The sequence below is a fragment of the Miniopterus schreibersii genome, assembly GCF_964146895.1.
Source record: "Miniopterus schreibersii genome assembly, chromosome: 4".
NCBI classification, from domain to species: Eukaryota; Metazoa; Chordata; class Mammalia; order Chiroptera; family Miniopteridae; genus Miniopterus; species Miniopterus schreibersii.
The window spans coordinates 28332356-28359222 of record NC_138105.1 but is presented as its reverse complement, the minus strand read 5'-3'; the positions used below and the strand labels follow the sequence as shown (position 1 = coordinate 28359222).

General features: G+C 56.8%; 2 protein-coding genes across 5 annotated transcripts; one reads left to right on the top strand and one right to left on the bottom strand.

The window, feature by feature from the left end:
- The first annotated feature begins 502 nt into the window (after window positions 1-502).
- DBN1 (drebrin 1) lies at window positions 503-15075 on the top strand. Of its 3 annotated transcripts, XM_081135951.1 has the most exons (15): window positions 503-811; window positions 5536-5591; window positions 6183-6295; window positions 6462-6536; window positions 6632-6778; window positions 6919-6996; window positions 7254-7405; window positions 7511-7574; window positions 10869-10928; window positions 11017-11140; window positions 11849-11990; window positions 12325-12491; window positions 12922-13625; window positions 13909-14011; window positions 14179-15075. In XM_081135951.1, exons 1-15 carry the CDS (start codon window positions 726-728, stop codon window positions 14247-14249), a joined length of 2142 nt encoding a protein of 713 aa, XP_080992077.1. In that variant the 5' UTR covers window positions 503-725; the 3' UTR covers window positions 14250-15075. The 3 variants fall into 3 exon arrangements, with proteins under 3 accessions (XP_080992077.1, XP_080992075.1, XP_080992076.1); XM_081135949.1 differs by lacking the exon at window positions 11849-11990 and having other exon boundaries at window positions 12321-12491; XM_081135950.1 differs by lacking the exons at window positions 503-811; window positions 11849-11990 and having other exon boundaries at window positions 6197-6295; window positions 12321-12491.
- A 229-nt stretch (window positions 15076-15304) lies between these two features.
- On the bottom strand, window positions 15305-25027 carry PRR7 (proline rich 7, synaptic). 2 transcript variants are annotated; one of them, XM_081136074.1, is made up of 3 exons: window positions 24485-25027; window positions 16051-16706; window positions 15305-15893 (listed from the first exon to the last, which is right to left on the bottom strand). In XM_081136074.1, exons 2-3 carry the CDS (start codon window positions 16460-16462, stop codon window positions 15496-15498), a joined length of 810 nt encoding a protein of 269 aa, XP_080992200.1. In that variant the 5' UTR covers window positions 16463-16706; window positions 24485-25027; the 3' UTR covers window positions 15305-15495. The 2 variants fall into 2 exon arrangements, with proteins under 2 accessions (XP_080992200.1, XP_080992201.1); XM_081136075.1 differs by lacking the exon at window positions 24485-25027 and adding an exon at window positions 17183-17519 and having other exon boundaries at window positions 15311-15893.
- Window positions 25028-26867: the final 1840 nt, after the last annotated feature.

Sequence of the window (26867 nt, the reverse complement as noted above, 5' to 3'; positions counted from 1 at the left end):
AGGCTGGAGCTGAGGTAGGAAAGAAATGGGGCTGGATTTGGGATTGGGACGCAGATGGCAATGGACAGTGACCGGGATGGACTAGGAATGGGCCTATCAGAGGTGGGGATGGGTGGCAGATGGGAGGTGGGGGCTGATCTGTGAATTGGGTTGGGGCTGTGGTAGAGATGGACCAGAGATGGGGGTGAGGCCAGGATAGAGATAAATTAAGCAAGGAATGGGGTTGGGCCGGATTGGAATGAAGTGGATTTGGGATTGGGACCGGGAGCTGATAAGAAGAATGAAGCTGGGTTTAGAGAGAGGTTGGTGAGGTTGGGGACAGGGCGGGTTTGGGGCTGAGAAAGAGGGTGAGCGCCTAGGCTGGGGCCACGGTAGGGGAGGGTTTGGGACGCGGGTGGGACAGGCCTCGAGAGCGGGGGGGATGATCTGCAGGGGCGCTGGGTGAGGGGCGCGGGGGCGCCCGAGGCAGGCCGGGAAGGGGGGGCGGACCTCCCCCTGGGCCGGGCTAGGGCGGCGCTAGGACCGAGCGCAGAGGGACGAGCCGGGCGGAGCCAGCGCCCCCCGCCCCCCGCCGGCCGGCTCCCTTCCCCCGGCCGCTGGCTCTCTCCGCTCGCAGCGCTGCAGAGGCTCCGAGGCGGCGGCGGCGGTGACTCCCTCCTTCCCTCCCTCCTCCTCTGTCTGTCTGTCCGTGCATCTGACCGTTCGGCCTCGGTCCGGCCCGCAGCATGGCCGGCGTCAGCTTCAGCGGCCACCGCCTGGAGCTGCTGGCGGCGTACGAGGAGGTGATCCGGGAGGAGAGCGCGGCCGACTGGTGAGCCCCCCCGCCCCCGCCCCCCGGCCCCTTTGTCCCCGCGCCGCCGCGCCTTTGTTTCCATCCGGCCCGTCACCGGGCCGTCGGGAAAGGTGGGGGCGAACCCGAAATGGTGCAGCGGCCCGGGAGGGGCGAGCGGGGCTGCCTTTGTGCGCGCCGGGGGAGGGGCCGAGCGGTGCGGGCCGGCCCCGAGCGCCCCGAGGCCGCTCAGGAGCGGGATGGGAGTGATGGCCGGACGCGGGCAGGAGAGATGCGAGGTCCGGACGCGTGGCCCGGGGCTCTTGGCCCTACAGGAGCCCATCCCCCGCCCCGGGCCTGGGGGACAGGTGTGCACCGGGCGGCCAAGGGCACCTTCGCTACCTTCGAGCGGGCGCGGACCGGGCGGGGACGGGGCGGGGACCCAGCCAGCGGAGCCAGCTCAGCCCGCCTGGCCCAGCCCGGACCGCCGGCCACAGCACAAAGGAACGCTAGGGCGGGGGAGGAGCAGAGGGCGAGGGGCCCGGGCGCCCCGCCCACCAGGGGGGCTCTCGGAGTTGGGGTGTGATGGAAAGATGTTCATTGCCACATGGCAGCCGCCGGGTGACTCCTGTTCTCCGGGGCTGCGGAGGAGGCAGGGATGAAGGGGATTTCAGGAACTGGGCACCTGGACTGGGAGATGCCAAGGGGGCTGAACTGCCTACCTAGAGGGCCAGCTAGAGACCCTGGGAGGAACCCTTCAAGCACACAAGCCTGGAGGGATCCCCTGGGAGGGATGAGGAGCTGAGTAGATCTTCTGAGCCCTTGGCCTCATCACCCAGTGCAAGGGGCTCTCAGCTCCCTGGTGGGGGAGGAGCTGGGCTCCCCTCTTCCACTTCCCCAGCTATTGTCTCCCCTTGAGCTCTAGGAAGGATGGACCACCTGCTCTGGGGCTGGAATCCCCAGGGTGGTTAGAAAGCCAAGGGGGTCCACATTGCCCCATTCAGGAATCCCCCCAAAAAATACTCATCTTTGGGCCAGGTGCTCATTCTATTCCCAGACCTTTACTCCCCCTGGCAGGCAGTAAACCGAGGCACAGAGTGAGGTCAGACCTGAGGGACCTCACTTGGGCTGGCCTTGCCCAAGTAAGGGAGGGCATTCCCATAGGGATACTGACCTGGGGGCTGGAGGAGGGGTAAATGGCCAGACGTCCATGTCCATGCCACAGTACTGCAGCACTGGCGGGCAGCCAGGCCTGCCTGGAGAGATGGACGCGGGAGACAAGCTCCCATGTTCTGCAGGTCAGTCACAGGAGAGGCCAGTACAGGCTAAGTGGGCAGGCGGCCCGCCCATTGTCCCAGCCCTATTCCTGGGGGTTGAGATCATGAGAGGAGTTCAGGGCAAGTGGCCGACTTGGCCTGGTAGAGGAGCTGGCCTTGGGATATTATGGGCCCCGCCTGGAGAGGGGCACTGTCCACCTCAGAATGCCCCCCTCTTCCTCAGTCTAGGGGTACTGTCTATCACCATACCATTGTCCTTAACCTCCCAAAAGCAGAACTCTGGAGGCGCAGTGCTGGACCACACAGCCACTGCTGGCCTGCATCCTGCTCAGTAGAGGCCTGGGCTCCCATCACCAAGCAGTATCCATGTGGCCAAAGCTAGTTATTCATCACTGCCACGTGTCACTTCCCATCTGGGTTTTGTGTGGGACACACACACGCAGATGCACAAACACACCCTTGTATGTGCACACATTTGTTCACTCTCGGGGGCCTAGATAGCATTTTGTAAAAAGGGTGTGAAGATCACATCCTGCAGTGGGGGCATGAATGCCCCCAGCTGCCAGTGGGGTCTCAGGACTCAGGAGCAGACCCTGCACTCAGAGGCCAGAGGAAGGTGTCTTGGATAAAACTGCTGCCTGGGTAAAGGGAGCTTGTCATTGCTCTCCCTTACTTTGCGTGAATGGCGAGGGTGGTGGGGAGCTTGCTTCTTGGTGGCAGAGCCTCTGAAATGGACCACTGCCCAGTCGCTGGGAGCAGGAAACCCAGGAAGTCAGTGTAGTGGGAAGAGCAAGTGTTGCCCTGTATGTGACATGATTTACTGTGTGACCCATTCCTCTCTGGTCCTCTTGAAAAGAAGAAGAGGGGCCCTGGCTGGTGTGGCTTAGTTGGTGGAGCATCTTCCCAGCCACCGATTCCCTGTCTGGGCACCTGTCGGGGTTGCGGGCTCGATCCCCAGGAGGGGACGTGCAGGAAGCAGCCCATCGATATTCCCCTCTCATATCGATGTTTCTTTCTCTCTCCCTCCCTCTCTCTCTAAAATCAATAAACATATTTTTTTAATAAAAGAAGTAAAAGGAAAGAAGAGGGGATTGGGTTCAACCATACCTAGGACATCCAGGGCTCTTCCAGTTCTAACATCCTGAGAGTGTGATTATCTTAAGGGTCTGCCTACCCTCAGCCTCTCACCTCAGCTGGCCCCAGCATCTCCTTGGAGCTGCTATGTTCCAGCTCCCACCTCACTTCAGTCCAATTTCTCTGGCCTAGATGATTTCTCAGAGTTTGTGTCAGTATCACAAATACCTACTGGTGCTGCTGTGTGCTGGACTCTGGACCCAGAGAGTGAAGTGTGTTGGTTGACTGAGTCAGACATCCGCCTTCATGAAGCTTAGGTCCAAGGCAGTGTCTGTCTCCAGAGGTTGGAGCTGGTGAGATATGTAGATTCCTGGTTCTCCCACTCCTGATTTCTTGTGCCATCTAGGCCCAGGCCGCCTCTGATGTATTTAAGAAGCATTGGTTTAGTGAGATCTGGGGTGGGCTCAGATGCCTCTTCCCATCCCTGCTGGGATGTGGTAAGTGGTCTGGGGAGATGCACAGCTTCCTGGAGAGCTGGCATTGGGACCCTGAGGGATTTCTGCCAGAGGTGGGCATGGGGTGGAGAAACAGGTCAGACCTTTCTGTGAAGGGCATCACATGCAAAGTCTCAAGGGTGAGAAATACCTAGAATTGTGTTTGGCATCAGGAAGCCATCCAGTGTGACCCAGGTGTATGGTGTGGATACAGAGGTCTAGCTGGAAAGGCAGGTGGGTAGAGCTCAGGATTGAAGGCCTGTTGAAGTCTTTGAACTTAGCTATGGTTTCTGCCAGGTCATGGCTGTGGCCACAGTCAGAAAGGTGGCTGGAGGGAGGTAGGCAGGGATTGAGGGTGGAAGGGCCAGGGAAAGTGTTCCTGGGAGTAGCAAGGGCCCTCAGAGCCTCTGAGAGGCTGATATTCATCCCTGAGAGATACACTGTCTAAAGCAGTGTCTGGGAACCAGGGTCTCAGAGTTCTGCCTCAGTTTCTCATTTGTGGAATTGGGAAGGACAGACCCTGCTTCTCTGAGGGCCCTTTGTTCCCAGTGGTGGGTTAGGGTAGCCAGACAGGTGGTGGGACAGCTGTTCTGGAAAGCAGCTGCTAGCACTGGGGCCCGGGCAACAGTTGGACCAAGAGCTGCCCGCCTCACAGCCCACCTGTGTCCTTTCAGGAGGGAGGGATCCTGGGAATCTGTGTGTGTGTGTGTGTGTGTGTGTGTCCCTAGCAACGACTTGTACTGACCTCATGGGGCTAGGCCAGGCCCTCCTTCATTCTCTCCTTCCTGCTTCCTCCCTCTATCCCTTCCTCCTTTTTCTCTCCCTTCCCTTCCTTTCTCCTTCCCCTATTTCTTCTTTATCCCTTCACTTCCTTTCTTTTGTCGTCTCTTTCTTCCTCCCCCTGATTCTTCCACTGACTCCCTTTCTCTTCTCTGGCTTCCTTGTGCTCCCGCCACCCCTCCTAGTCCATGCCTCCAGCCTTGGCAATAGGGAACTGGGGAAGGGGCTGAGCCCTCTGGAGCCTCTGGAACAAGGCCCATCTTCCTTGCCCCAGGCCTATTCTCTCAAAGGGGGTCCTCGGGAGCAGAAGTCTCTGCCTTCCCTTCTGTGAAATGGATGCTGTGCCACTACCACCTGGGGGGAAGAAAAGCTAGGAAGGAGGAAGGCTGCTGGGTCAGCTTTCTGGTGAAGCTAAGGCCAAAGGAAAGGTTGGCAATCCCAGGAGGCCAGGGTCTCAGCTGGAGCAGAGGTGGCCTAGGGGCTGGAAGACCAGGAGAGCAAAATCACCCTGGGGGCCACAGTCTGGGCAAGAGTAACTTGGGTGACCTCATCCACATTTCAGAGAGGCAGAGATTAAGGCTGAGGGCGTGTCCCTGGGGTCCTTTGTGTTCAGGAGACTGCAGTTGGACCGGTCATGTGCCAGTTGCTGGGTTGCCATGGTTACGAGGGGATGCCCTGATCAGAGTGAGCACCAGGTTCTCTCTCCTCCCCTTCCCCTGCTGTGAGGGGAGGGGCAGTGGGTACCAAGACATATGCCTGGCAACAGCCAATGGGGGATGAGGAGCGTGGTAGCCAGGGAACAGTAACCAAGGAACCATCGCCTTGGAATCTCCATCTCACACCGGCTTGCTGGGTTGTAGGCTGCCAGGACCAGGGCTCTCAGGATGTGACACATGGGCAGTGATTTCTGCTTCACCCCCATTGTTTATTCCCCACCTGACCCAGGCTCCCCTCTACCAGGTTCCAGAGCTTCCCTCCCTCTAGAAGTGGTTCCTAGCTCTATTGTCAGGCAGCGAGTGCTGGGGCAAAACCCCCTTCCTGTCCTGTCCTCTGTGTCCCTCCTCCTCCCTACAGCTGTCCCCACCCAAAATTGGCAGCCTAGGCCTTGACAGTTCTAAGAGCCACCCCTCCCTCTCCCCAGGGCACTGTACACATATGAGGATGGCTCAGATGACCTCAAGCTTGCAGCATCAGGAGGTAAGAATTCCAGCCATTCCTTTGCCTTTTTCTCCCGGTTATCCTCCCCCCTCCTCTGTTTTCTTCCCCACCCACTTGGCTCTAGGTTGCCTGGCTCCTGGCCACCTCCTCGCCTGCATCCAGCAGACCCACCCTTGTCTGACAAGTGTCCTTCCTGGTCATCCCTAAGCTCCCCAGGGTGGGGAGGGTGGGGGCCTTGTTCCCTATTTGATTATGAGAAGACAACCTCAGAGAGGGAGAATGACTGCCCAAAATCACATAGCTATGGGGTTAGGGGCCTGGCAGGGATGGCCCAGATCTCCCCCACTTTCTCCAGAGCGCAAATGCTTTATTTTGCTGAACTGGGCACTAGTATGTTGTGAGATATGAGAATGTGTGAAGGTTCAGTCCTACCCCAAATCAGGCCCCGGGGATTCAAAGGCAAAGCTGGTACCTGCCCGCCATTCTCACACCAACACAGAACTTGCGACCTCCAGATTCCTGGGGGGGTGCCTGCAGAGCCCACAAGAAGAGCCTTTCCTTTGGGTTCCAGGCCCTTTGTGGGGTAAGGGTTAGGAGACTGGAGTCCTGACACCCTCCTGGTTCCCCCAGATGGGGGCTTGCAGGAGCTCTCAGGCCACTTTGAGAACCAGAAGGTGATGTACGGCTTCTGCAGCGTCAAGGACTCCCAGGCTGCTCTGCCAAAATACGTGCTCATCAACTGGGTATGCAGCTGTGGGCTGGGGAAGGGGGCCGAGACCCCAGAACAGTTATCTTCCACCCTGCCCCACCCACTGACACTTCTGGAGAGAACCCCACTACACCCCTGGGAAGAGAGCCCAGGGCCTTGGGCTACTGTCCCTTCTTGTCCAACCCCCTCTTTATTCGCAGGTTGGTGAAGACGTGCCTGATGCCCGCAAATGCGCTTGTGCCAGCCATGTGGCTAAGGTGGCTGAATTCTTCCAGGTGCGAGTGGGGATGGTGCCAGCTACCCAGGGTCCGTATGCTGGTGGTGGTGATGGGAGGGAGTCACACTGCCTGAACACACCTTCTTGCTGCAGGGAGTCGATGTGATTGTGAATGCCAGCAGCGTGGAAGACATAGATGCGGGTGCCATTGGGCAGCGGCTTTCCAATGGACTGGCACGGCTCTCCAGCCCTGTGCTGCATCGACTTCGGCTGCGCGAAGATGAGAATGCTGAGCCGGTGGTCAGTGTGTGTCTGAGGCCGGCTGGCCCTGCCCGGGGCTTGCCTACTCTGGCTCTCTCAGTCCTCAGCCTTTTCTGGTAGGAACTCTCGGAGCACTCAGCCTGCTCTCGGAGCTCATGCCAGGCCATTTGACTCTGCAGGGCACCACCTATCAGAAGACTGATGCAGCTGTGGAAATGAAGCGGATTAACCGTGAGCAGTTCTGGGAGCAGGCCAAGGTGTGGACCCTGATCCCAGCCTGCAGACTGAGCTGACCTGACCCCATAGGGTAGCCCTGAGCTTCTCTCCCCAAGTCCCCTATCAACAGTGTGTCCCATCACATGTGCTCCACCAGCTGAAAGTGTGAACCCTATGCCCAGAGGACTCATCCTTTCCCAGAACCCATACCTCACCATCCCTGGGTTGGGGATGGGCTGGAGGGACAAGGGGGCCCCCAGGCTCAGGGCCTACACTGCCTTGGCATGGGTGGTTGCAGAAGGAGGAAGAGCTAAGGAAGGAGGAGGAGCGGAAGAAGGCCCTGGATGAGAGACTCAGGTTTGAGCAAGAGCGGATGGAGCAGGAGCGGCAAGAGCAGGAGGAGCGGGAACGGCGCTACAGAGAGAGGGAACAGCAGATCGAGGAACACAGGTGTGCCCAGCCCTGCCATGCTGCAGGCCCCACTCTGCGGCAGGCAGGTCCACGTGGGCCCTCAGTAAGGGGTGTGTGCCCACTTATGCCCACTTATCATTTCAGGAGGAAACAGCAGACTTTAGAAGCTGAGGAGGCCAAGAGGCGGTTGAAGGAGCAGTCTATCTTTGTAAGTGCTTAGCTAGGGCTCCCAGTCTCCTGGTCAGGGAAATGAGGATGGTCCCTGTGTTCCTGAGCCTCTTGGGGATATCAGTGGCTTGGGGACAGTGCTGGGTATTCTGGGTACTGCTGCATAGGGTGTCATGAAGTGTCAGGCCTGCCACTCTATTATGTGAGGTCTGGCCCCTGGCTGTGTAAAGAGACATCCTTGGAGAAGCTTCTACTTTAGACTGAAAGAGGAAAATCTACCTTGACCCAGACCCTTACTGACCAGGCTCCCCTGCCCCCCCCCCCCAAGCAAGGCCTGAGGGGCTCAGGTAGATCAGACATGTTTTCTGCACTTAGGGGGCTCGAGACCTGGTCCCCACAACATTAGTGCTGCAGAGCCACACAAATGAATCTGGGCTGGTGCTCTGAGCATCTAATGCACTGTGTGTGTGTAGTGTCTTTTTTGGAGCGGTCCCTTGTTCCAGGGATGCTTTCTGAACCTTCAAACATTGGGTGTCCCATAGGGCCAGTGGATTGGCCCTTTGAAAATCACAGTAGAGTCAAATCCTCATGCTTTGAATTAAGGTCATTTAGTGGTGAGGTAGTTTGGGATGGGAGGTGGGCGATATTCCTCTGGATTGGGACTGGGATGGGCAAATGTTGGGCCTTGGGGACTCAAAGGAGCTTCAGGGCTACACCCACAGGGACTGGGATGGAGGAGGCAGGGCACTCTACAGGAATTGGCATTAAATGGCTATCATAGGTTATTCCAATCCCACCAGCCTCTGGATGGATGGAGGTGATGTGCAGTTGGTAAGCTCCAGCCTCATTCATTTAACAAACCCTTGTCACCACCTGCCATGTGCCAGGTGTTAGCAATATGGGGGAGAAGGTGAGCAAGATGAAATTAACTGAAGAGTTTATTTTTAATTGTGGCAAAATACACATAACATGACATGTCCCACCGTCTTAGCCATTTTTAAATATACAGTTTGGTGGCATTAAGTACATTCATGTTGTACAAACATCACCACTGTTTATCTCCAGATTTTTTTTCATCTTCCCATACTGAAACTCTGTACTCATTAAACACTGACTCCCCACTCTCCCCTCCCCCCAGCGCCTGGCAATCTATGAATTTGACTTTTCTAGGTACCTCATATGAATGGAATCATACAGAATTTTTCCTTTGGTGACTGGCTTATTTCACCCAATATAATTTCTTCAAGGTTCATCCATGTGTCACAATGTGTCCTTCCTTTTTAAGGGTAATATTCCATTGTATCTATATACTACACTTAGTTTGTTCAGAGCAAGGGCTTTTTTGAAAACGCTTTTTATGGGAAATTTCACACACACTCAAAGTAGGAAGAATAGTACCCCTGAGCTGATCACTTATCTGCACTAATTATCAATATTTCAGGCAAAAATTTTTCCCTCGCCCAAGGATATATATATATATAATATATATATAATATATATATATATATTTTAATCCTCACCAGAGGATACTTTTTTCCCATTGCTTTTTTAGAGAGTGGAAAGGGGGGGGAGGGAGAGAGAGGGAAACACTGATGTGAAAGAGACACATCGATTGATTGCCTCCCACACGTGCCTCGACCAGGGCCAGGGATTGAGCCTGCAACCAAGGTACATGCCCTTGGTTGGAATTGAACCCGGGACCCTTCAGTCCAAAGGCCGATGCTCTGACCACTGAGCAAAATGGGCTAGGGCTCAAGCAAAATCTTAAGGAACTTACACCATTATTTTATAGTCCCATCTGACCCTTCAAGTGTGGCTCGTGTGATAGTGACAGTGGATGTTCTAGCAGGTCATTATAGTGGCCTTACAAGTTCAGGTCCTCTAAGGAAGGTCTCATGTGAGAAACTTTGGACTTTAGAACTGTAAAATGCTTCTTCTCCTCTGATAAGAATTGCATTCCTTGTCTGAGTTCCCTTTATGCCTGGGCTGCCAGGCAGCTCCTGATCTGCAAATGCTCAGGTACAGCAGTACTGTCACGCTTATAGTTAGTGTACTGATCTCTTTTTCCTATGCACAGCCCTAACTTGTTACAGTGTTTTTCACATTGTTGGTAGGTGAAAAATCACCTCTGGCCTTTTTTTCAAATGAGGCAGAGGAACCTAGAGAGGTTATACTAGGCAGGGCAGAGTATCCAAAAATGCTGATTGGATATACATTATGGGAAGGCGAGACTGATGGGAGCACAGTGGGATGAAGAGCCGGGGAATTTGGGAAGACAGAGCAAGGTCAGAGGAGTTTAGACCTCATTCTGGAAGACTCGAAGTTGTGGTTGGGGTGACAACCCTCTTGAAGGGGGATACTTTGAAAAACAAAGGAGCCCTGTTACTTCTCCACCTTACCTGCAGCTTTTTCTTCTCGCCTTTCAGTCTCCTGCTCCATTTGCCACAGGAGCAGCAGGGAACACCGATTAAGAGGCTTTTGGTGTAGTGAATTCAACTGAGCAAACGTGTGTCAACTCAACCTCATGCTGGCCACTCACACACAGACCTGAGTTCTCATCCTGTAACCCACAAAGGGCAGGGGACTTATCCCCAAAACAGGAGATTTCTGACACAGTATAATCTGTGGTGTGTGCCTAGAACACCTTGTGGGGACCCAAAGAAGGAAATGACCTAAATGGGCCAGGGACCTCTTCCCCAGGAGGCAGTGCCCAAGCTGAGGCCAGAAGCAGGAAGAGTTGGAGCTGGGGTGGGAATTGGGCATTTGAGAGGAGAGAGTCATACCAAGTGGTAAATGGTATGCATGTTCCAGGAACGAAAACTATTATGTCATGCTGATGACTTTAGATCTACATCTCAGCATGTGTGGGCAGGTCAGGGTAGAAGGGGGCTGTTGGAGAGGTGATGGGCTAGGTCAGGCAGGGGGAGGGGAATGTGGGCCAAGCCTGAGGTGGAGGTGGGGGGGGTTAATGACGAAGCCTCAGTCACGATGCTTATGAGATCCAGACAGCAGTGATGGGCGTGGCGCTGTTGGCCGGGTGCTGGGGTAGGAGGCTCAGGAAAAGTTGGCTACAAAGCAGAGAGCACTCCTGGATGACCCTGGGTGCCTGGGGTGAAGGAGCAGGAGGAGCTGAGCTGGGTGCCCAGGCACCTGTCCAGGCTGGAGATGAGGTGGGTGAGGGCCTTTTGAATGGAGAGGAGCTGTGTGGTGGCGGCGAAGGGAGCAGATGTGCCACCTGCAAACCTCTTCCTGCCAGATTGTGGAGGAAGCATGGGGCTATAAGAAGGCAAGAGCTGGTGGGGGGTGCCCAGGACACTGTCCCTTTGGTTTCCAGGGTGACCGGAGAGATGAAGAGGAGGAGACCCAGATGAAGAAGTCAGAATCGGAGGTAGAGGTGAGAGCTGGGGGACAGGGCAGGTGAGTCCAGCAGGGACTGCCTCAGCCTGGCCAGCCTGGCCATGATCCTTTTCTTGTGCCCCCAGGAGGCAGCAGCTATTATTGCCCAACGTCCTGACAACCCACGGGAGTTCTTTAAGCAGCAGGAACGAGTCGCATCAGCCTCTGTGGGCAGCTGCGATGTGCCCTCGCCCTTCAACCATCGACCAGGTAGTCCCAGGTCCCACCCCCACCTGACCCCCACTCCTCAGGTTTTGGCCCTGAGCCTCTTTGGCACTATTTTTTGGAAGGGAAATCTTGCCCAAGGAACCTTGGAGAAGGCAAGGTTATTCATTAAACGTGCTCCCACCCACTGCCTCCCAGGTGGCAGGACTGAAAAGGCTGGCTGAGCAGTGGGCAGTGCTAGAGGCCATCTGGGCAGCTCTGGCATGGGCTAAGGCACCCCCCTGACAGTAGGGGGTGGCCCTGCTGGGGTTGAACCAGGTCCTGCCTGAGGGCTATGGTGCATGTGAGGTGGGCTGGCGTCCTGGAGCCTGCACCCAGGTTCCCTGTCAGGGTTCTTATAGCTTCTGCCTTCCCAGAAGCACCCTCCTGCTCCCTGTCTGCTGGTCTGAGTGTTTGACTGTGTGTGTGCTTGGCCTGTGCTGGGGCTTCAGGGGTGGGGCAGGCTGTCCCTGGGCGTGTGCTTAGCAGAGGCTGGCTGCTTTGGGCAGGCTCCTTGCTGTTTGTGGCTGGTGCTGGTGGGAGTCATCTGACAGCTTGAGGCTGTAGCCCAGCTTGGCTGAATGTGCACCCTGGCCAAAGGCAGCTTGGACATCCGGGGTCAGCTCTGGGGGTGGGTGAGGCCTTGGGGCGGGGGTGGGGGAGACTGACCCTCTCTTGTCCTCTGTCTCTCTCTCTGTCTGTCTCTCTCGGCAGGTCGTCCGTACTGCCCTTTCATAAAGGCATCGGACAGTGGGCCTTCCTCCTCCTCCTCTTCCTCCTCCTCCCCTCCACGGACTCCCTTTCCCTATATCACCTGTCACCGCACCCCAAACCTCTCTTCCTCCCTCCCATGTAGGTAGCAGCCCCAGGCCTCGGCAGGGGGGTAAGGAGGGCCCCGCTTCCCAGAAGCACCCCTGCCCTTACTCCCCAGCCTGACCACTGATCTCTGGTGTTTGTCCCCAGAGCAGGTACTGCCTGCCTCTTTTCCCTGGCCCTGAAGGGGCACTGGCCCCCAGGGGCCTGGCTTACAGGGTCTGGAGTTGTGGTGGCCCCTGGGGGGCCTGGTGAGCTCCCAGCCCCCACCCAGACTCCAGAGAAGAGATGCTGGCCAGGCCCTGAGGTGTACAATCCTAGTCCCACGTGGCTTCAGGGCCCTCTTTGACCAGTGTGGGGATTTGTTCCATAGGCAGCCACCTGGACAGCCACCGGAGGATGGCACCCACCCCCATCCCCACCCGGAGCCCATCTGACTCCAGCACAGCCTCTACCCCTGTCTCCGAGCAGATCGAGCGGGCCCTGGATGAGGTCACTTCCTCGCAGCCTCCACCACTGCCACCCCCACCCCCACAAACCCAAGGTAAATGAGGGGCCCTAGCTGTACTGGGCCTCTCACCAGTCCTTGTGCTGAGAAACCCAGGTGGCCATGGTAACAATTCCCCAGGGACCTGGGCCACCCATCACCCAAACTGTACTGTCCTGGAGGTAGCTGTGGCAGGGAGGAGCCCTGGTATGGCAGTCAGATCTACCGTCTGAACTTTAGTGTCTCTCCGTGGAGTGGGAATCAGGCCTTCCTCCCAAGGCTGCTGAGTGGCTTGGAGACACTAGGTAAAGGGGCAGCAGGGCCCAGTGGGTGCTGGAGGGTGCTCTGCATGGAGCTGTTAGTGGAGGTCTTCTTTCCAGGAGGTCGTCAAATCTTTAATGCATGGGCAGGGTAGGTAGGGTGGCTGCCCATGGCCTTCCCTGATGGAAGTTGGTCACATATTTCTCCTCCATTTGTGCTGTAACAGAGACCCAGGAGCCTGACCCCGGCCTGGATAGCGAAGGGACCAGCAAGGAGGCCAGAGCTGCAGCCCCTCAGGCCTGGGCTGGCCCCGTGGAGGAGCCCCCTCAGGCACCGGAGCCTCCCCAGGGGCAAGGCAGCCCCATAGAGGACTTTATGTTCATGGTGGCTCCTGAGCAGGCTGTCCTGGCTGCCCCTCTGGAGCCTGCCATAGCCAACACCACTGCAACTGACACCCAGGCAGCTGCTGCCGTTGAAACCAACATTGCTGCTGCTGACACCGCTGTTGCCAACACCGTCACCCCTGCCGCTGCCAGCCTCATTGACCTATGGCCTGGCAATGGGGATGGTGCCTCCCCACCCCAGGCTGAGCCTAGGGCCCCCACAGCACCCTCAGGTGCTGAGGTCACTCTGGCAGAGGTGCCCCTGCTGGATGAGGGGGCTCAGGAGCCACTGCCATCAGCAGGTGAAGTCTGTGCCAGTCTCCTCAATTTTGATGAGCTACCTGAGCCGCCGGCCACCTTCTGTGACCCAGAGGAGGAAGTGGAAGGGGAGCCCCTGGCTGTCCCCCAGGCCTCAATTCCACCCTCTGCTCTAGAGAAGCTGGATCAGGAGCCAGAGCTGGAGCCAGAGCCAGAGCCAGAGCTAGAGCCAGAGTCTGAGCCCCACCTGCTGACCAATGGCGAGACCACCCAGAAGGAGGGGACTCAGGTAGGGCAGGGCAGGGTTGGAAGTCAGGGCTTGAGCAGGATACTGACCCTTCGTGTTTAGGCTTGCAGCAGCACCCCCTTTCTCTGTGACCCACATTATTAGGGGAAAGCTCTATTCCATTCCCCTTCCCTGGGCCAGCTCTGCTTTTGTTCCCAAGGCAGGTGTCTGTTTCCTTGGCAACCATGGATGGAATCACTGGTTGCCCGGGAAACGGGCTGGGGCCTGGTAGGTCAGCCCTAGTCTTGCTGGGTGGGGCCACAGTAACCTGGTGCTTTCCTCACAGGCCAGTGAGGGGTACTTCAGCCAATCACAGGAGGAGGAGTTCGCCCAATCAGAAGATCTGTGTGCAAAGGCTCCGCCTCCTGTGTTCTACAATAAGCCTCCAGGTAGTACGGGTATGGATGATGGGTTGGAAATCTGATGAGGGTGCTGGGTTCAGGTGTGGGAAGGCACCCTCCCCCCCACATAGCTGGCACGGTTGCCAAGGGTTGGGGGACACAGCTGTGGATCTGCTGGCTATCTCCTTAACTCCCCTCCCTTCCCAACACCATAGAAATCGACATCACCTGCTGGGATGCAGACCCAGTCCCTGAAGAGGAGGAGGGCTTCGAAGGTGGTGATTAGCAGTGGCGCCAGCCCTCAGGCTGCCCTTGCCAAGGCTACCCACCTGCGCCGGCCTTGTCCAGATGGCCCGCCGCGCCTGCATTCGAAGCAGCTCCGCCTGGCACCCACTCCGGATTCCGGCCCTGTCCCGGGACTTGGCCGCTTCCCTACCCACAGGGCCTGACTTTTACAGCTTTTCTTTCTTTTTTTTTTAAAAAAAAAAAGTTGATAGGAGACTTGTACAGTTGACTGGTTTTCCTCCCGTTGGTAGTTGAGACGCTGTTGCAAATTTCACCCCCTTCCTTCCCCGGTCCGGATTGTAGCGCTTAGCCCTCCCTGCTCACTCAGCTGGCCGGGGTGGAGGCCTCACCCTGCTTGGGGCCTGGTGAGGGGGGAGCTCTGGTGGGAAAATGTCCCCCACCTCTTTTCCTAGTTTTATGTTTCTTGGAAAAAGATCACTTTGTATTCTCTGTCCAGGGCTTCAGATATTTTGCACGAATTTGAAAACATGGCAATAAATGGCTCGTGGGCTCTGGCTCCCTGGGAACCCTTCCCCGCCCTTCTCTTGACCCCTACCCACCTGGCCCAAAGGAAGTAGTAGGCCCAGCTGGGGCCCCTCAGCCTCCCAGCCCTTTCCTGCCCCCTCCTGCTGGGCGGGTCCCAGGCTGGAGGCCTTAGGCGAGATTCAGGTCAGGGCTATGGGTGGGGCCCGGGGCTTGGGTGGCTCCTCCCCAACTCCTCCCTCTTTGCTTGGGTTCCTTTTTCACATTCAGTAACTGTTTTTTGGAAAGCACAAACTTCTGTAACGGGTCGTGCTCATGTCTGTTAATAAAGAAATCCAGATCCCTTTGGGCCTGCTGCTGGGCCGCCTGCCCTGACCCCCTTTCCCGATTCTTCCCACCTCCAAGGCCGCAAGGGACGCCCTCACTGATTTCTTGAGCAGGGAAGGTGGGGTCTGAGGCTCTTGGGGGAAGCAGGCTAACCTCAGGTATAGTTCTGCATCCTCCAGCCACTTAACAGCTGAAAAGCGCATTCAGCTTTCGTCCTGCCAAGGCCCAGGCACACCTCGCCACCAGAACCTTGGGCGCAAGCAGTGGGTGTCCCCTTCCGCTTGTACCAAACCAGATCACACACCTTTATTATCCTCAAAATGTAACAAACGGGGTAAGAAATCCCTCCCACCCCCCGCAGTCCAAAGGAAGCATTTAAAAAGCCCCGCAGTCAGACCAGGAGTCGGCTGTTAGGGCTCGGGTCGCCGGGCGCCCCTCTATACGGCTGTAGTCCTCCCGAACAAGGGGATGGAGACTGGCAGGCGCCAAGCTCCGTGCTCCAGCGGCTCGCGGCTGCTGAGCTCCGAGTCGGTCCAGCTGGGGAAGACCCGGCGGCTGCGGTCCGCCTGCAGGCAGAGTGCAGGGCAGGGCGCCGCGGGCCGCGGGGCGCTAGGTAGGTGCAGCGCCGACGTGTAGCCTCGGTCCAGGAACAGCGGCTTGTAACTGGGCGGCGGCTGCTCCTGTTTCTCGGCGCTGTCGCGGCGGCTCAGAAAGGGCGTGACGATCTTGCGGTAGAGACCGCGCGTGTCCGTGAGCACCTCGCTGTAGGGCGGCGGCGGCTCGGCCATCAGCACCGCCTCTTCGTAGCACGGAGGCTTGGACATGTCCGATTCCGCTGCGAAGTGGGAAGCGGTCCGAAGGCGTGAGGCGACCGGTCCCCAGCCTCCCGCAGAAACCTTAGCCAGCCCCAGGCCCAGCCCGCTCCCTCCTAGGTTGGGCGGTGGGCGAGGCCCCGCCCACCCCGTTGGTGTCCAGCCTCGGTCAGCACTTACCTTGGCGCGGGTAGCTCCAGGGACGCGGCGGCACTGAGAGGTGCGGGGGCTGCGGATGCTGCAGCGCGTGGTGGTGTGCGTGCGGATGGGCGTGTGGCTGCGCGGGCCCGTGATGCAGCAGCGGGTGCACGTGCACGTGCTGGTGCGCGTGCGCCGGCGCTTCCAGGCGGCCGCGGTGCGGTGGTGGCGGCGGCGCGAGGCCGGGGGGGCTCCCGGCCAGGCTGCCCTCGAGCTCTAGGGGCTCCAGCTCGAGGGCACGCAGGTTCTGCTCACGCAGTCGCTCCTCCTGGCGCCGTTTGAGGCGGCGGCGCAGGAAGCTGCAGAAGCAGCACAGTAGGACGATGAGCCCCCAGATAAGCCAGAAACCAGCGAAGCACGTTAGGAACGTGTAGGTGCCCTGGGACATAACCATGGCGGCGGCGCGGGCGGCGGGTCCTCGGCTGCTTCACTGGACACTGAGCTCCTCTACGTGGCCCCGGGCCCCCGCGCCACACACCCAGGCGCCGCCAGTGTCACTCGGGGACCTGGGGCTGGGGGCTGCCTGGGGAGGGGCTCAAGTCCTGCGCGCGCCGGCGGGGAGCAGCAGCATCGGTGCCCGCTCCTTCCCATGGTGCCGGCGGGCGCGCGGGCAGGCCTCACCCGGGGCCGCGCGGGACCTATGGGACAGACATAAGGCGCGGTGAAGGCGCGCTGCAGCCCCCGACGACTTCCCTGCTGGTGCCCTGCGCAGTCCCGGGGATGCCTTCTTTGCAGGAACCCCCACACACCCCGGGGGGCGGTGACGTCACCGAGGAGGGTGACGTCACACCCCGAGGTTTCCCGTGTAGGGTTTTCCCGGCTCTGAGATTCGGCCGCTGCGGCTGAGCCGAGGGAACTCCAGGCAGGCCGGCAGGGGGCGCGCGAAGGCCAGGCAGCCTCTGCGCAAGGGAGACTCACCACCCCCATCCCCCGGCACAGCTCCGTTGCCTGGCGGCGGGGAAAGGGTGGCCCACCTTCTAGAGCCCCACAAGCAACCACCGGCGCCCAGCTTCAGCCTTATGCATGTGCCTAGCAGCCCCTGGCACTCTAGGTCTTGTACCCGTTCCCATTCCTGGCTGCCCAAAGCACGGAACATCCCAGCCAGCACCGCGACCTTCGGTTGTTGCCGCTCTTGTAGCGGGGCTCGGGCGGGTGGTTCCTGGTTCCGGTTGCTACTGCGTGTCACCTGCCTTTGCGCCAAATACGCGCCGAGCGTGGGCTGTTCCCTCTTCCTTTCCTCTAGGCGCCTCCACCGCCAGATCCCAGTTCCTTCGCCTCCTACCCCTGCGCAGCCCCACTTGGCCCTGCCCTCCTTCTAGCTCCAGGACGTTGGGTCGCTTCTCAATTCCTTTCCCTTTCCGCGGAGGGGAGGAAAAGTAGCTGTCTTCGGTACCACCTGGTCCCGCATCACTCCAGATGGGCACCTCTCGTTCCAACTCCCCTCCACAGCCAGGGTTGAGAGGGGAACCTTGCATTCCTAAGAGGTATGTAGGAGGGAACTCTGACTGCGGAGTGACAGATGGCAAGCGAGTGTTCACCACCCCCGCAGAACAGAAATGAGCCCTTCTTGAATGCCTTATACCCAGGGGCTTTCAAATACAACCCTTTGGGGTAACTAATTATTCCTATTTTATAGATAAGGAAGGGGGAAGCAATTAGCTGTGTAGATGGCAGGTGGCAGTGCTGTAATTTAAGTCCAAGCCTGGCTACAAAATCCTAGCCTGAGGTGGAAGAGTGCTGCTGCCTGCACTACATTATGAGGTCTCTTGGACACCCCTATCCTCAACATGTCCAAGGAACACACACATTCAGCTCTGGGGGCCATGGTGGGCCTGAGCCCCAAGCTGGGTGCTCAACATCAAGCCATCTCAGACTGGTCTGGCAGCAAACGGGGAAAGCCAGGGCACAGGCCACCCCAAGAGGGTTCCTGTCAGACTACACCGCTGCCTTGTGCCATGTGCCACTTGGTGCCTGTGCCAGTCCCTTTCTCCTGGGCCTGCATTCCAGAACAGACAATGGCAGGAACAATAGCTCCACCCACCCCCTCCAGAACCTTGCCATGAGGCTGCCATGGTGACGAAGCCCAGATAAAAACACGATGCTGCCAGTCACTGGGAGTTAATTAAATCTGTTGTTCTCCTTTTCCTGAGCCCGCAGGAATTTTCAGGAATGCTCAGAGGAAGTTGGTACTAACTAGGAGGCCCCTTGGCCTGCAAACAGAAACAGCTCTGGGTCAGAAAAGGCACTTCTGAGGCTGGAGGTGATGTTTAGCTGAATTAGAGATAGAGATACCTGCCAAGGCCTGTCTACTGCGTGTCAGGCCTTGTTCTAGGCCCTTTCCATGCAGAATCTTGTGTGATCTTCAACAGTGCTTTCTCAGTGGGGGGTCCATTTGACAAATGAGACCAGCTCAGAAAGGGAAATGAACTTGCCCCAGGTCACACAGCTAATAAGGGAGGAGCTAAGATTTAGCCTGAGTCTGAATCCAAAGTCAGTGTCAAAACACCTTCCCCTACATGACAACTGAGCAGTACATGAAAAGCCTGGTGCACATAAGCATATACATGAGGACTTGGCAGCCACGGGGACAATGGGCAGACTGGCCAGCTTATAGCCAAAATGTGCCTTCCTGTTCCTTCCCACCAAGGCCCTGGCCCTCCTGGCCATCAGCCCTCAGCTCAAGAGTGGGAAAAGGCTACAGGGTGGAGGAGAAATGGGATGGCAGCTCCAGCGTTAACCAGGAAAAAACCCACAGAGACCCTGCCCTCAGGGGCCTAGAGCAGCTGGCTGGGCATTAGGACAGACTGGGGCAGGCTATACCCAAGACCAGCTGAGTACCACTGTGCCCTCCAGGAGGCAGGAACCACTGTTGCATTTTAGACTAGGCCACTGTGTGTCCATGAGAGGAAGTCTTTCAATTGAGCTGTCCCTCTGACCCCACACTGGCACCAACACTCCAGTGTGGGACCCTGCTTGAGGCCTGCCTCCTGCCCAGTATCTGGCCCACAGGAATTACTCAGTCCATCTCATCTAATCCACAGTAGGTGCTCAATCCATCATCATCAAGACATTTGTGCAGGCTTTTCTAAAGCTGCTTCCTGATCAGGCCAAGTTGCTCAAGGGCTCCCCAAGGAGCTGTCCCTTTGCTCCTTGGGCCTCTGTCATGCTTCCAGAAGACACTGCTGTAGCCTCTTGTACAAAGCCACTCATCTTCCCCAGCCCCTCCAGACGGTTCATGGCAAATACCTGCTCTGTGTCCTACTCCAGCTGTTAGGAGTGATGCATTCAGATGGACTCATCCTTAAATCTGCCATTTTATGATTTGTTTTGTTTCTTCTTTCTCTTTTCTTACCTTTTTGTGAGTTATTTGAACATTTTTTAGGATTCCACCTTGATTTATTTGTAGAGTGAGCATATTGCTTTGTACAGTTTTCTGATGGCACATGCTCACCAGGAGCACAGCAGAGGGATGAAAGAGAGGCCCAAGGCAGTGAGTTTCCTAAACTCCATGTCCCTTCAGTCTCCCCCTCAATGACTATGGTGAAGATTGAGCTAATCCATGCAAAGGGTTTGGAGATGCTCAACAGAGATGTGTGTGTCCCCAAGGTGCTCCCCACCCACCCACAGGTCGTTCTCGCAATCATCCTGAGAACGCGTTAGCATTTTTCTCATTTGACAGATGAGAACACTTAGCTCAAAGAGATTAAATGATACCCAAGGTCACCTAGATCTCTCATTCTGAGCCTAGTGCACCCCTACAGGCACCTACCACACTGCCTCTCTGCATGAAAAACCCCAGCTCCCCAGCCTCAGACCCCAAAGATCTGCTACTGGTTCTTTATCTCAGCAAAGGACCCAACAGTTACTCTATCCACCAGATCCTGTTGTTTTTACTCACAGTGTAATGTGTCTTCATCTGTCCACTCCCTCTGGTCCCCCTGCCACTGTGTTGGCCAGACCACCAGCATTTCTCACGTAGGCCCATATTACCATGGTTGCCACCACTCTCTCTACTTCTGCGCTCTGTTCCTGCCCAGTCTACCTACTCTCCACATTGCCCATTTTCCCCAGGACCTCTCTGGCCTGAACCCTCCAGCAACTCCCCATTGCCTCAGGAGACAGCTCAGCTCTTTAACACAGTTAGATGGGAGCCTCTCAAACTGGAGTAAGCATCAGAGCTACATGGAGGGCTTGTTAAAACAGAGTTCTGGGCTTCACTCCCAGGTCTGGGGTGGGGCCTGAGAGCTGGCATTTCTAACAAATTTCCAGCAAGTGCTGGTGTTGCTGGTCCAGGGAGCACACTTTGAGAACCACTGACCTAGATTATGGACTCTAAGATGAGCTTCTGTCAAGGCCCCTTCAGCCTTACCTCTCAGGGCTCCATGTTTCCATTCTGCACTGCCTAAAGTTCTGCTTTCTCTCTCCAGGGGGCCTGCAATACAGCCTCACTGCTTGTGCCCCAGTGCTCACTACTCAGCCTCACGGCCTCACTTGTCACTTCCCTGGATAAGTCAGCCCTGAACCACCTCACCCCCCCAGGCGGGATGAGAAGCCCAAAGATATTACAGTGTTCTCTAGTGGCCTGTGTCCAACACTAGAGGCTGCATCTGTCTTGATCACCTGGCACACAGTAGCTAAAAAAACACTTGCTGAAGGAGTGATTGCAGGTGTCCAGTTACCTATTTGGTCTCAGCCATAGGGACAAGGAACACCTCAAGAGCCGGGTCTGCATCCAATTCATTCCTGGGAAATGTTGGCCATTCATCAAAATGTCACTGGGAAAGAGGCCATCACCCAGCTCTGGGTCCTTGCAGGTTGTTTTATAAGCAAGTCGAGGACCATACATCTGAGTAAATAAGAGGAAAAGACTACATGGAAGCATTTGCCAGGATCTCTGGGGTGGGCAGAGGAAATCCCAGGCAGCTGGGGTTCTGGGTCATGAGGTTCCCTACATGTGAGGCCAGAGCTACTAGCCAAGTGAAGGAAGAGGGACTAAGACCAGGGGACAGAGGCGGGAGGGAGGACAGTGTGTGTGAGGAGTGAAGGTGGGGTGGAAGAAGGCTGCTGTAGGTGGTGGGGCAGGTAGAAGAGGGTAAAGGGGAGATAAATGGTGATGGAAGGAGACTAGACTTTGGGTGGTGAACACAATATAATATACAGATGATATATTATAGAATTGTACACTTGAAACCTAATAATTTTATTAACCAATGTAACCCCAATAAATTCAATTTAAAAAATGCTTTATAATAAAAAAAAGAGAAGGAAGTGGCTGCTAACCTGTCCTGTGTGCCCTGCACATGCCAGGCTCACTGCTAGCCTCTTTACATTCAGTGACACCCAGAAGGTGCTGCTGCCATCCCCACTCTACAGACAAGGAGCTGGGGCCAGCTCAGGCCCACACTGTGAAGCCCAGGTGACTGCAAAGTCTACTGTCCTGGCAGGAAGGGCATTTCAGGAAGGCACTGGTGACATTTTTACACTCCTCCCACACCAAGACAGATGAACTCAGGCCAGAGAGAGATGATGGGAATTGTCCCAGCTGCCAAAGTCAGCCAGGCATGGAGCTGGCAGAACCTCCTTTCTAGCTAGGCCAAGGTACTGGCTTGGCACCCATTACCTGTAGATAGCATCTCTGTGACCCAACCCTGGCACTGGGCCAGGAACCCAGGGCTTGGGGAACTGCAAATAGGACAACAGAGACTGGTGCCCCAGGGGGCTTGTGGGCACAGAAACCTTACTTGGGTCAGTATCTACTGTACTCGGACTTGTCCCTCCATGGGAGTTGGCTACACCTGGGGGGTGAAGGGGGAAATGAGGATCCCTTCTTCTGAGGGGCAGCCTGGTGTAACACACAGAGCACTGAAAAGGGAGCCCTGAGTTCAAATTTTGCTTTTGTCCTGCTCTTCCCTGTTGGGGCTGTTTGACCTGATCCCAGCTAGTCTCAGGCCTGAGCTGAAGACCCTTCACCTGTAAGACAAGGATGATGTATCCTGCCTGGCAGCACAAGGAGGAATAAAACTGATGAGGGAGGTGAAAATACTCAAAACCAGTGTATACAGCTGCATGTGACAAACCAAATGCTAGCATCTTGTAGCCTCAAGAGGCTCAAATGTGGAAACCAGACCATTGTACTATGTCTACACAAGCCTGGCATGGTCTGGCAAAAAATGCCATCACTTTACTGTGGACCAGAGATCTCAGCCTTGTGACTCACAGGCTGGACAAGGTTCATGGATGTGTTTTGTTGGCTCACAATCAATTTTTTTAAAAAGTCTAATTAGTTGCCAACATTTAAAAACCAGGAGTTTTTACATAAAAGTATGGATTTCTGGCTCATCTTGAAAACTGGACAATCTGGTTGGTCATACCTAGTCCACATTCTCACATGGTGATGTTGACTGCAGCTGAGTAGCTCCCTGGCATTCCTCATTCATTCCATTGCCCCCTGGGCCCTGGAGGCATTTGGGTCTCCAACCACTGAGCTGGACTGAGCACCCACAGGGGCCAGCACCACATGGGCCATTCTTTGCTAAATTCCTTCTCCCACAGCCAGGCAGCAAGGTGATCAGGCCACAGACTAAGGACTAGGACCTTGGGGGTTTCCCAGGAGACTGAGGCAGACCTCACTGCTTGGTCTTTCCCAGAGAGAGAAAATAGAGGGAGGGAGGGAGCCAACCTGGCAGCAGAACAGTCCTATAGAGAACATCTGGGGGAGCAAGAATCTGGCTGATTTTTCTAGAAGGAAAGGTGTACCAAGGCCAGAAAGATGACATTTGCTCACTGAAGGAATGTGAAAGAAGGTTAAGAATGCTCCTCTAGAAGGCTCCACCATTTTTGCCTGCCTGGCTCACAAGAGATGTGTAGCAGGCAGAGGGGCTATGCCAACAGATCTGGCCCTGGAAAGCTAACTCCACACTGACTGGTTGTGCGACCCTGGGTAAGTCACCATCTCCCTGAACCTGAGGAGTCTTCAACTCTACAACGAGGATAACAGACTTACCTTGCTCAACTGTTGTAAGGATTAGGAACAATGGATGCAGAGCCCTCACCCCAGAGCAAGAATAGAATGAAAAGGGCCTGTGAATAATCCCCAAAGCACTGTTGTCTGTGGGAGGGAGACTTGGGCCTAACACAGGGCACCGCCCATCTATGGGCATCTATGCTAAGGTCTCAAATGCCCAGGGTAATGGTCATCTCTGGTGCCCAGGACACCTCCCTGGACAGGAAAGGAAAGCCAAGGGTGGCGGTTGTGGTGGAGGTCTGTGGTCAGTAGGGGCTGGCATCTGCTGAGTCAGGCCCAGGAGAACTGGCTAGAGGACTGTTTCTCTCCCCAGCACACTGACGCTGAGGGGAGGTAAGGAGGGGAGCCAGAGGTCATTTCCTCTGTCTCCACTGCCACTTTCCTCCCAGAGGAGCTCTCCTGGAGGTCAAGGCATCTCCATGTGGAACTGGCCAGCCTGCAGCCAACCTGCATGCCACCCAGCACAGTTTGGGCTTTGTGCTCAGACAAGAAAGGGACACTTGTGATCCAGACAATGGGCTGGGGCGCTCCCATCTGGCCGGAGCTTCAGCTTCCCCAGGTCAGCAATGTCCTTTCCTCTGCCCACGCTGCTCCCACCCCTCCTTGGAGAATGGTGGCTTGGAATAAGGATCAGAGACCCGCTATTGGCCCAAGCCGCGTTTGGCACATGCCCTGGCCGTGAGGACGAGGGATTCGAGCTTTTTTCCTCTCCCCAGGTAAGGAACATCGTCTCTGGGGCACCCAACTCTGGTTGGGCCATTTCAAAGGCAGGTGGTGCTAGTGGCGGTGGGGGTGGTGGGGCCTAGACCCAACCTCCATGCCTCCTCCTGCCACGGCAGGCCAGGGCTCCCCCACATTTGCAGCCACCCCAGGAGCCCTGCTGCGACGACTGCAGCCACGTGGGAGCCAGATCTTGCTCCACAGAGCACTCGCCCTCCACCCCCACCCTCGACGGGTTGTGGAGGCAGGCACACCCAGACCGCCCAGAGGGGCGAAGTTCCCCCCACCGCAAGAGAGGGAGTCCCCTCATCCTCTCTCCCACTGCGCCCTAGGGCTGCAGCCCCGCGTGGGGTGGGGGAGGGGTGGGAAGGGGTGTCGCGGCCCCACAGCCGCGTTACCGGGGAGCGCAACCCCGTTGCTGTGGCAACCGTTTCCAAGCGAACCAGTGGCTGCTCGTGCCCTGCTCTGGCTCCTTTGCTCACTGGCGCCCTCCCTCTGCCTCCCTCCCTCCCTGCGGTGGGGGCTGGGGGGAGGGCTGGCCGGGGCGAGGGTCCAGGGCAGCGACCCAGAACCGGGGCGCAGAGCTGCCCACGGGAAGGGGGACCGGCCCGGGGACTGTCTTCCACCCGCATTCCGTGCCCACCAGCTCGCTGCCGCCGCCGCGGTACTCACGGGCCCAGGCATCCTCCTTGAGCTCGTCCTCCTGGCTCCGGGGGAGCGGCGCGGCCCGGTGGACAGAGCCCCTGGCCGGGGGGAGGCGACGGCGGCCCGGGGGAGCTGACTGTGGCAGTGAAGGTGGCTCCGAAAGAGGGGCTGGAGCCTCGAGGCGCGCGCACGGGCTCGTACACGGCGCGTCCTAAGCCTGGCGTGCGCGGGCGCGCGGCCGCCAGCGGAGGGCCCCTGCCCCCCGCGCCTCGCCGCTGAGGAGACAGTCCTCCGAGCCAAAGGCTGAGGACCCACGTACCCCTCCCGCCGGGCTCCCCTTGCACAGGGGATGTGCTCTCGCCACGCAGCACACCTTCTGGCAACAGGCTGTCTGGGCCTGGCACATGCAAGCAAACCCAATGCACACAATCGGCAGAGCACACAGGATGCTCAGCCAAGCAGCCGAGGCTCGGACCCCTCTCTCACACACACCCCCTCCGCCTGGAGAGCACACACAAGTCCAGGCCCTGACATACTGACAGGCACTGCACACAGGTACCCCAGTGTGTCGCCAACTCAAGAATTCATGGCCTCTTTCCAACTCAAGGCCCCTCCCACTGTGTCTCCAGCAAGCCTGCATCACCACTTGCCTACTTAGAAATAGCAGGAGAACCCAGTGTCGATCCATAGCGCTGGCTTCCATGGACCTTGCTCACTCCCAGCAACAGAATTGAGCCCACGGAGGGCTCCACTGTCTAGAGTGGGCCTGAACCTGGTTGTCTACCAAAGTCTTAACCGGGTTCTCTGTTTCATGGGGGAAATCATTGCATCCCAGGAATGTTATTGTGGTGGACCGATGAACCCAAGTGCCCTGCTCTCCCAATGCACAGTGGGCAGGTTTCCAGTCTGGTTACTCAGACTCCTTGGGTTTGGAGTCAGGCGCAGCAATGCAGACAGAAACATGACTGTAGGTAGCATCTTCCTTCTGGGAGTTATATCTGATGAGAATGGGGTCTGCGATTAAGACTGCCCCCAGAGCTGCGCCAGTCTGGTTCTTCCTATCAATCACTTTCCTCTACTTTTTTTTTTTTTTAAAAGAACACTTTCTAACTTGCAACCAAGGACCCCTAACAGTCCCACCTGAGTCACACAGCTCTAGGTGTGCGTGGTGTATGTGTACAGTGGGTGCAAGCCTGGCCCCATCTAAACCCATATATTGAGTGGAGGGTTTCCCAAAGGAAACTTGGGGTGCTTTTATAAATGCTGGACAGGCACCCTTCCACTGCCTTCCAGATGAGGCCCCACATCCTTAACACTGCTTTCAAAGCCCTACATAGCTGTGTCTCACTAACCTCAGCTCCAGTCACTCCCTTCTTCCACCCTACCCCACCCCACGTTCAGCCATCCTAAACCACTAGAGGCCCTAGACCATCCAGATACATCTAGTCCTATGTCCTGGAGGGCACCAACTCCGACACCTTTGTGGCCCAAGGGGCTTCCCTCCCTAGTCCCGTGGCAGTCCCAGCCCTGCCAGCCCTTGAATTATCTCTGCCACACTGCTCACACTGTTCCCATGTCTGCCTCCTTACCAGGCTGAGCTTTAAGCTGGCAGGGGCCTTGTCTCAGAGTCCCCAGCTCCCTTCTCAGAGCTGGATGGGCAGGAGGTGAGCTTAAGGAAGGCTTGTTGGAAAATGATTCTGGGAGTTTCCTCTGCCAGTAGTGTACTGTGAGCTTTAAGGTAAGCTGAACCCTAGCCTGGATGCCTCCATAGCCCAAGGTGGGGCTTGATGGGAGGTCTGGACCCATTGCAGGTGGTGTGCCACAGAGTCCTTCTTATCCACTGTCACTCACACCTGCTGAGGGCTAGGCTTCAGCCTCTGCATGCTGGTATCTCCTAACTGCCCTTCTCCTCAGAGCCTGGAGCAGAGGAGCAAATGCACCTAGGGCCTCAACCTCATGGGCAGGATCCAGCTTCATTTTTGGCTGCCTTCCTCTACCCTGCAACAGCCACTCACCAGCTGGAAGACCTTGGCAAGGCCCTCTTCTTACCATCAAGAAGTAGTGTACACTTCACTCACCATCAAGACCTGGGACAGCCCGAGAGGCTCCATCTGCTGACTTGTTGCTTGGAGCCTTCTTTCTGGTTGCCCCTGAGGTAACTATCAGCTTGGCACCCAGCACCCACTCCCCTGGCAGGCAAGAGTCCTGTCAGTGACCTTAGGGCTCAAGGGGAGGGGTGACTGGATGCTTTTGTGGTTTCTCATAGCCGCCTTGTGAGGCAATGGGTATCACACTCATCTTTCCAGACAAGGGCCTATGCAAAGCCAGCTTGAAAAGTAAACAGGCTGGGGCTTGAACCCAGAACTAATAGCAAAGCTTATGTGGCCTTTATGGCATGGGGCACCCAGAC

Excerpts from the sequence above, each read along its gene's own strand:
- DBN1 (XM_081135951.1), top strand. The coding sequence starts at position 726 with ATGGCCGGCGTCAGCTTCAGCGGCCACCGCCTGGAGCTGCTGGCGGCG. Across the intron at positions 6,997-7,253 it reads AGTTCTGGGAGCAGGCCAAG|AAGGAGGAAGAGCTAAGGAA; the intron begins GTGTGGACCCTG and ends GGGTGGTTGCAG. Across the intron at positions 10,929-11,016 it reads AGTCAGAATCGGAGGTAGAG|GAGGCAGCAGCTATTATTGC; the intron begins GTGAGAGCTGGG and ends TTGTGCCCCCAG.
- PRR7 (XM_081136074.1), bottom strand. The coding sequence starts at position 16,462 with ATGGTTATGTCCCAGGGCACCTACACGTTCCTAACGTGCTTCGCTGGT. Across the intron at positions 15,894-16,050 it reads CTGGAGCTACCCGCGCCAAG|CGGAATCGGACATGTCCAAG; the intron begins GTAAGTGCTGAC and ends CCCACTTCGCAG.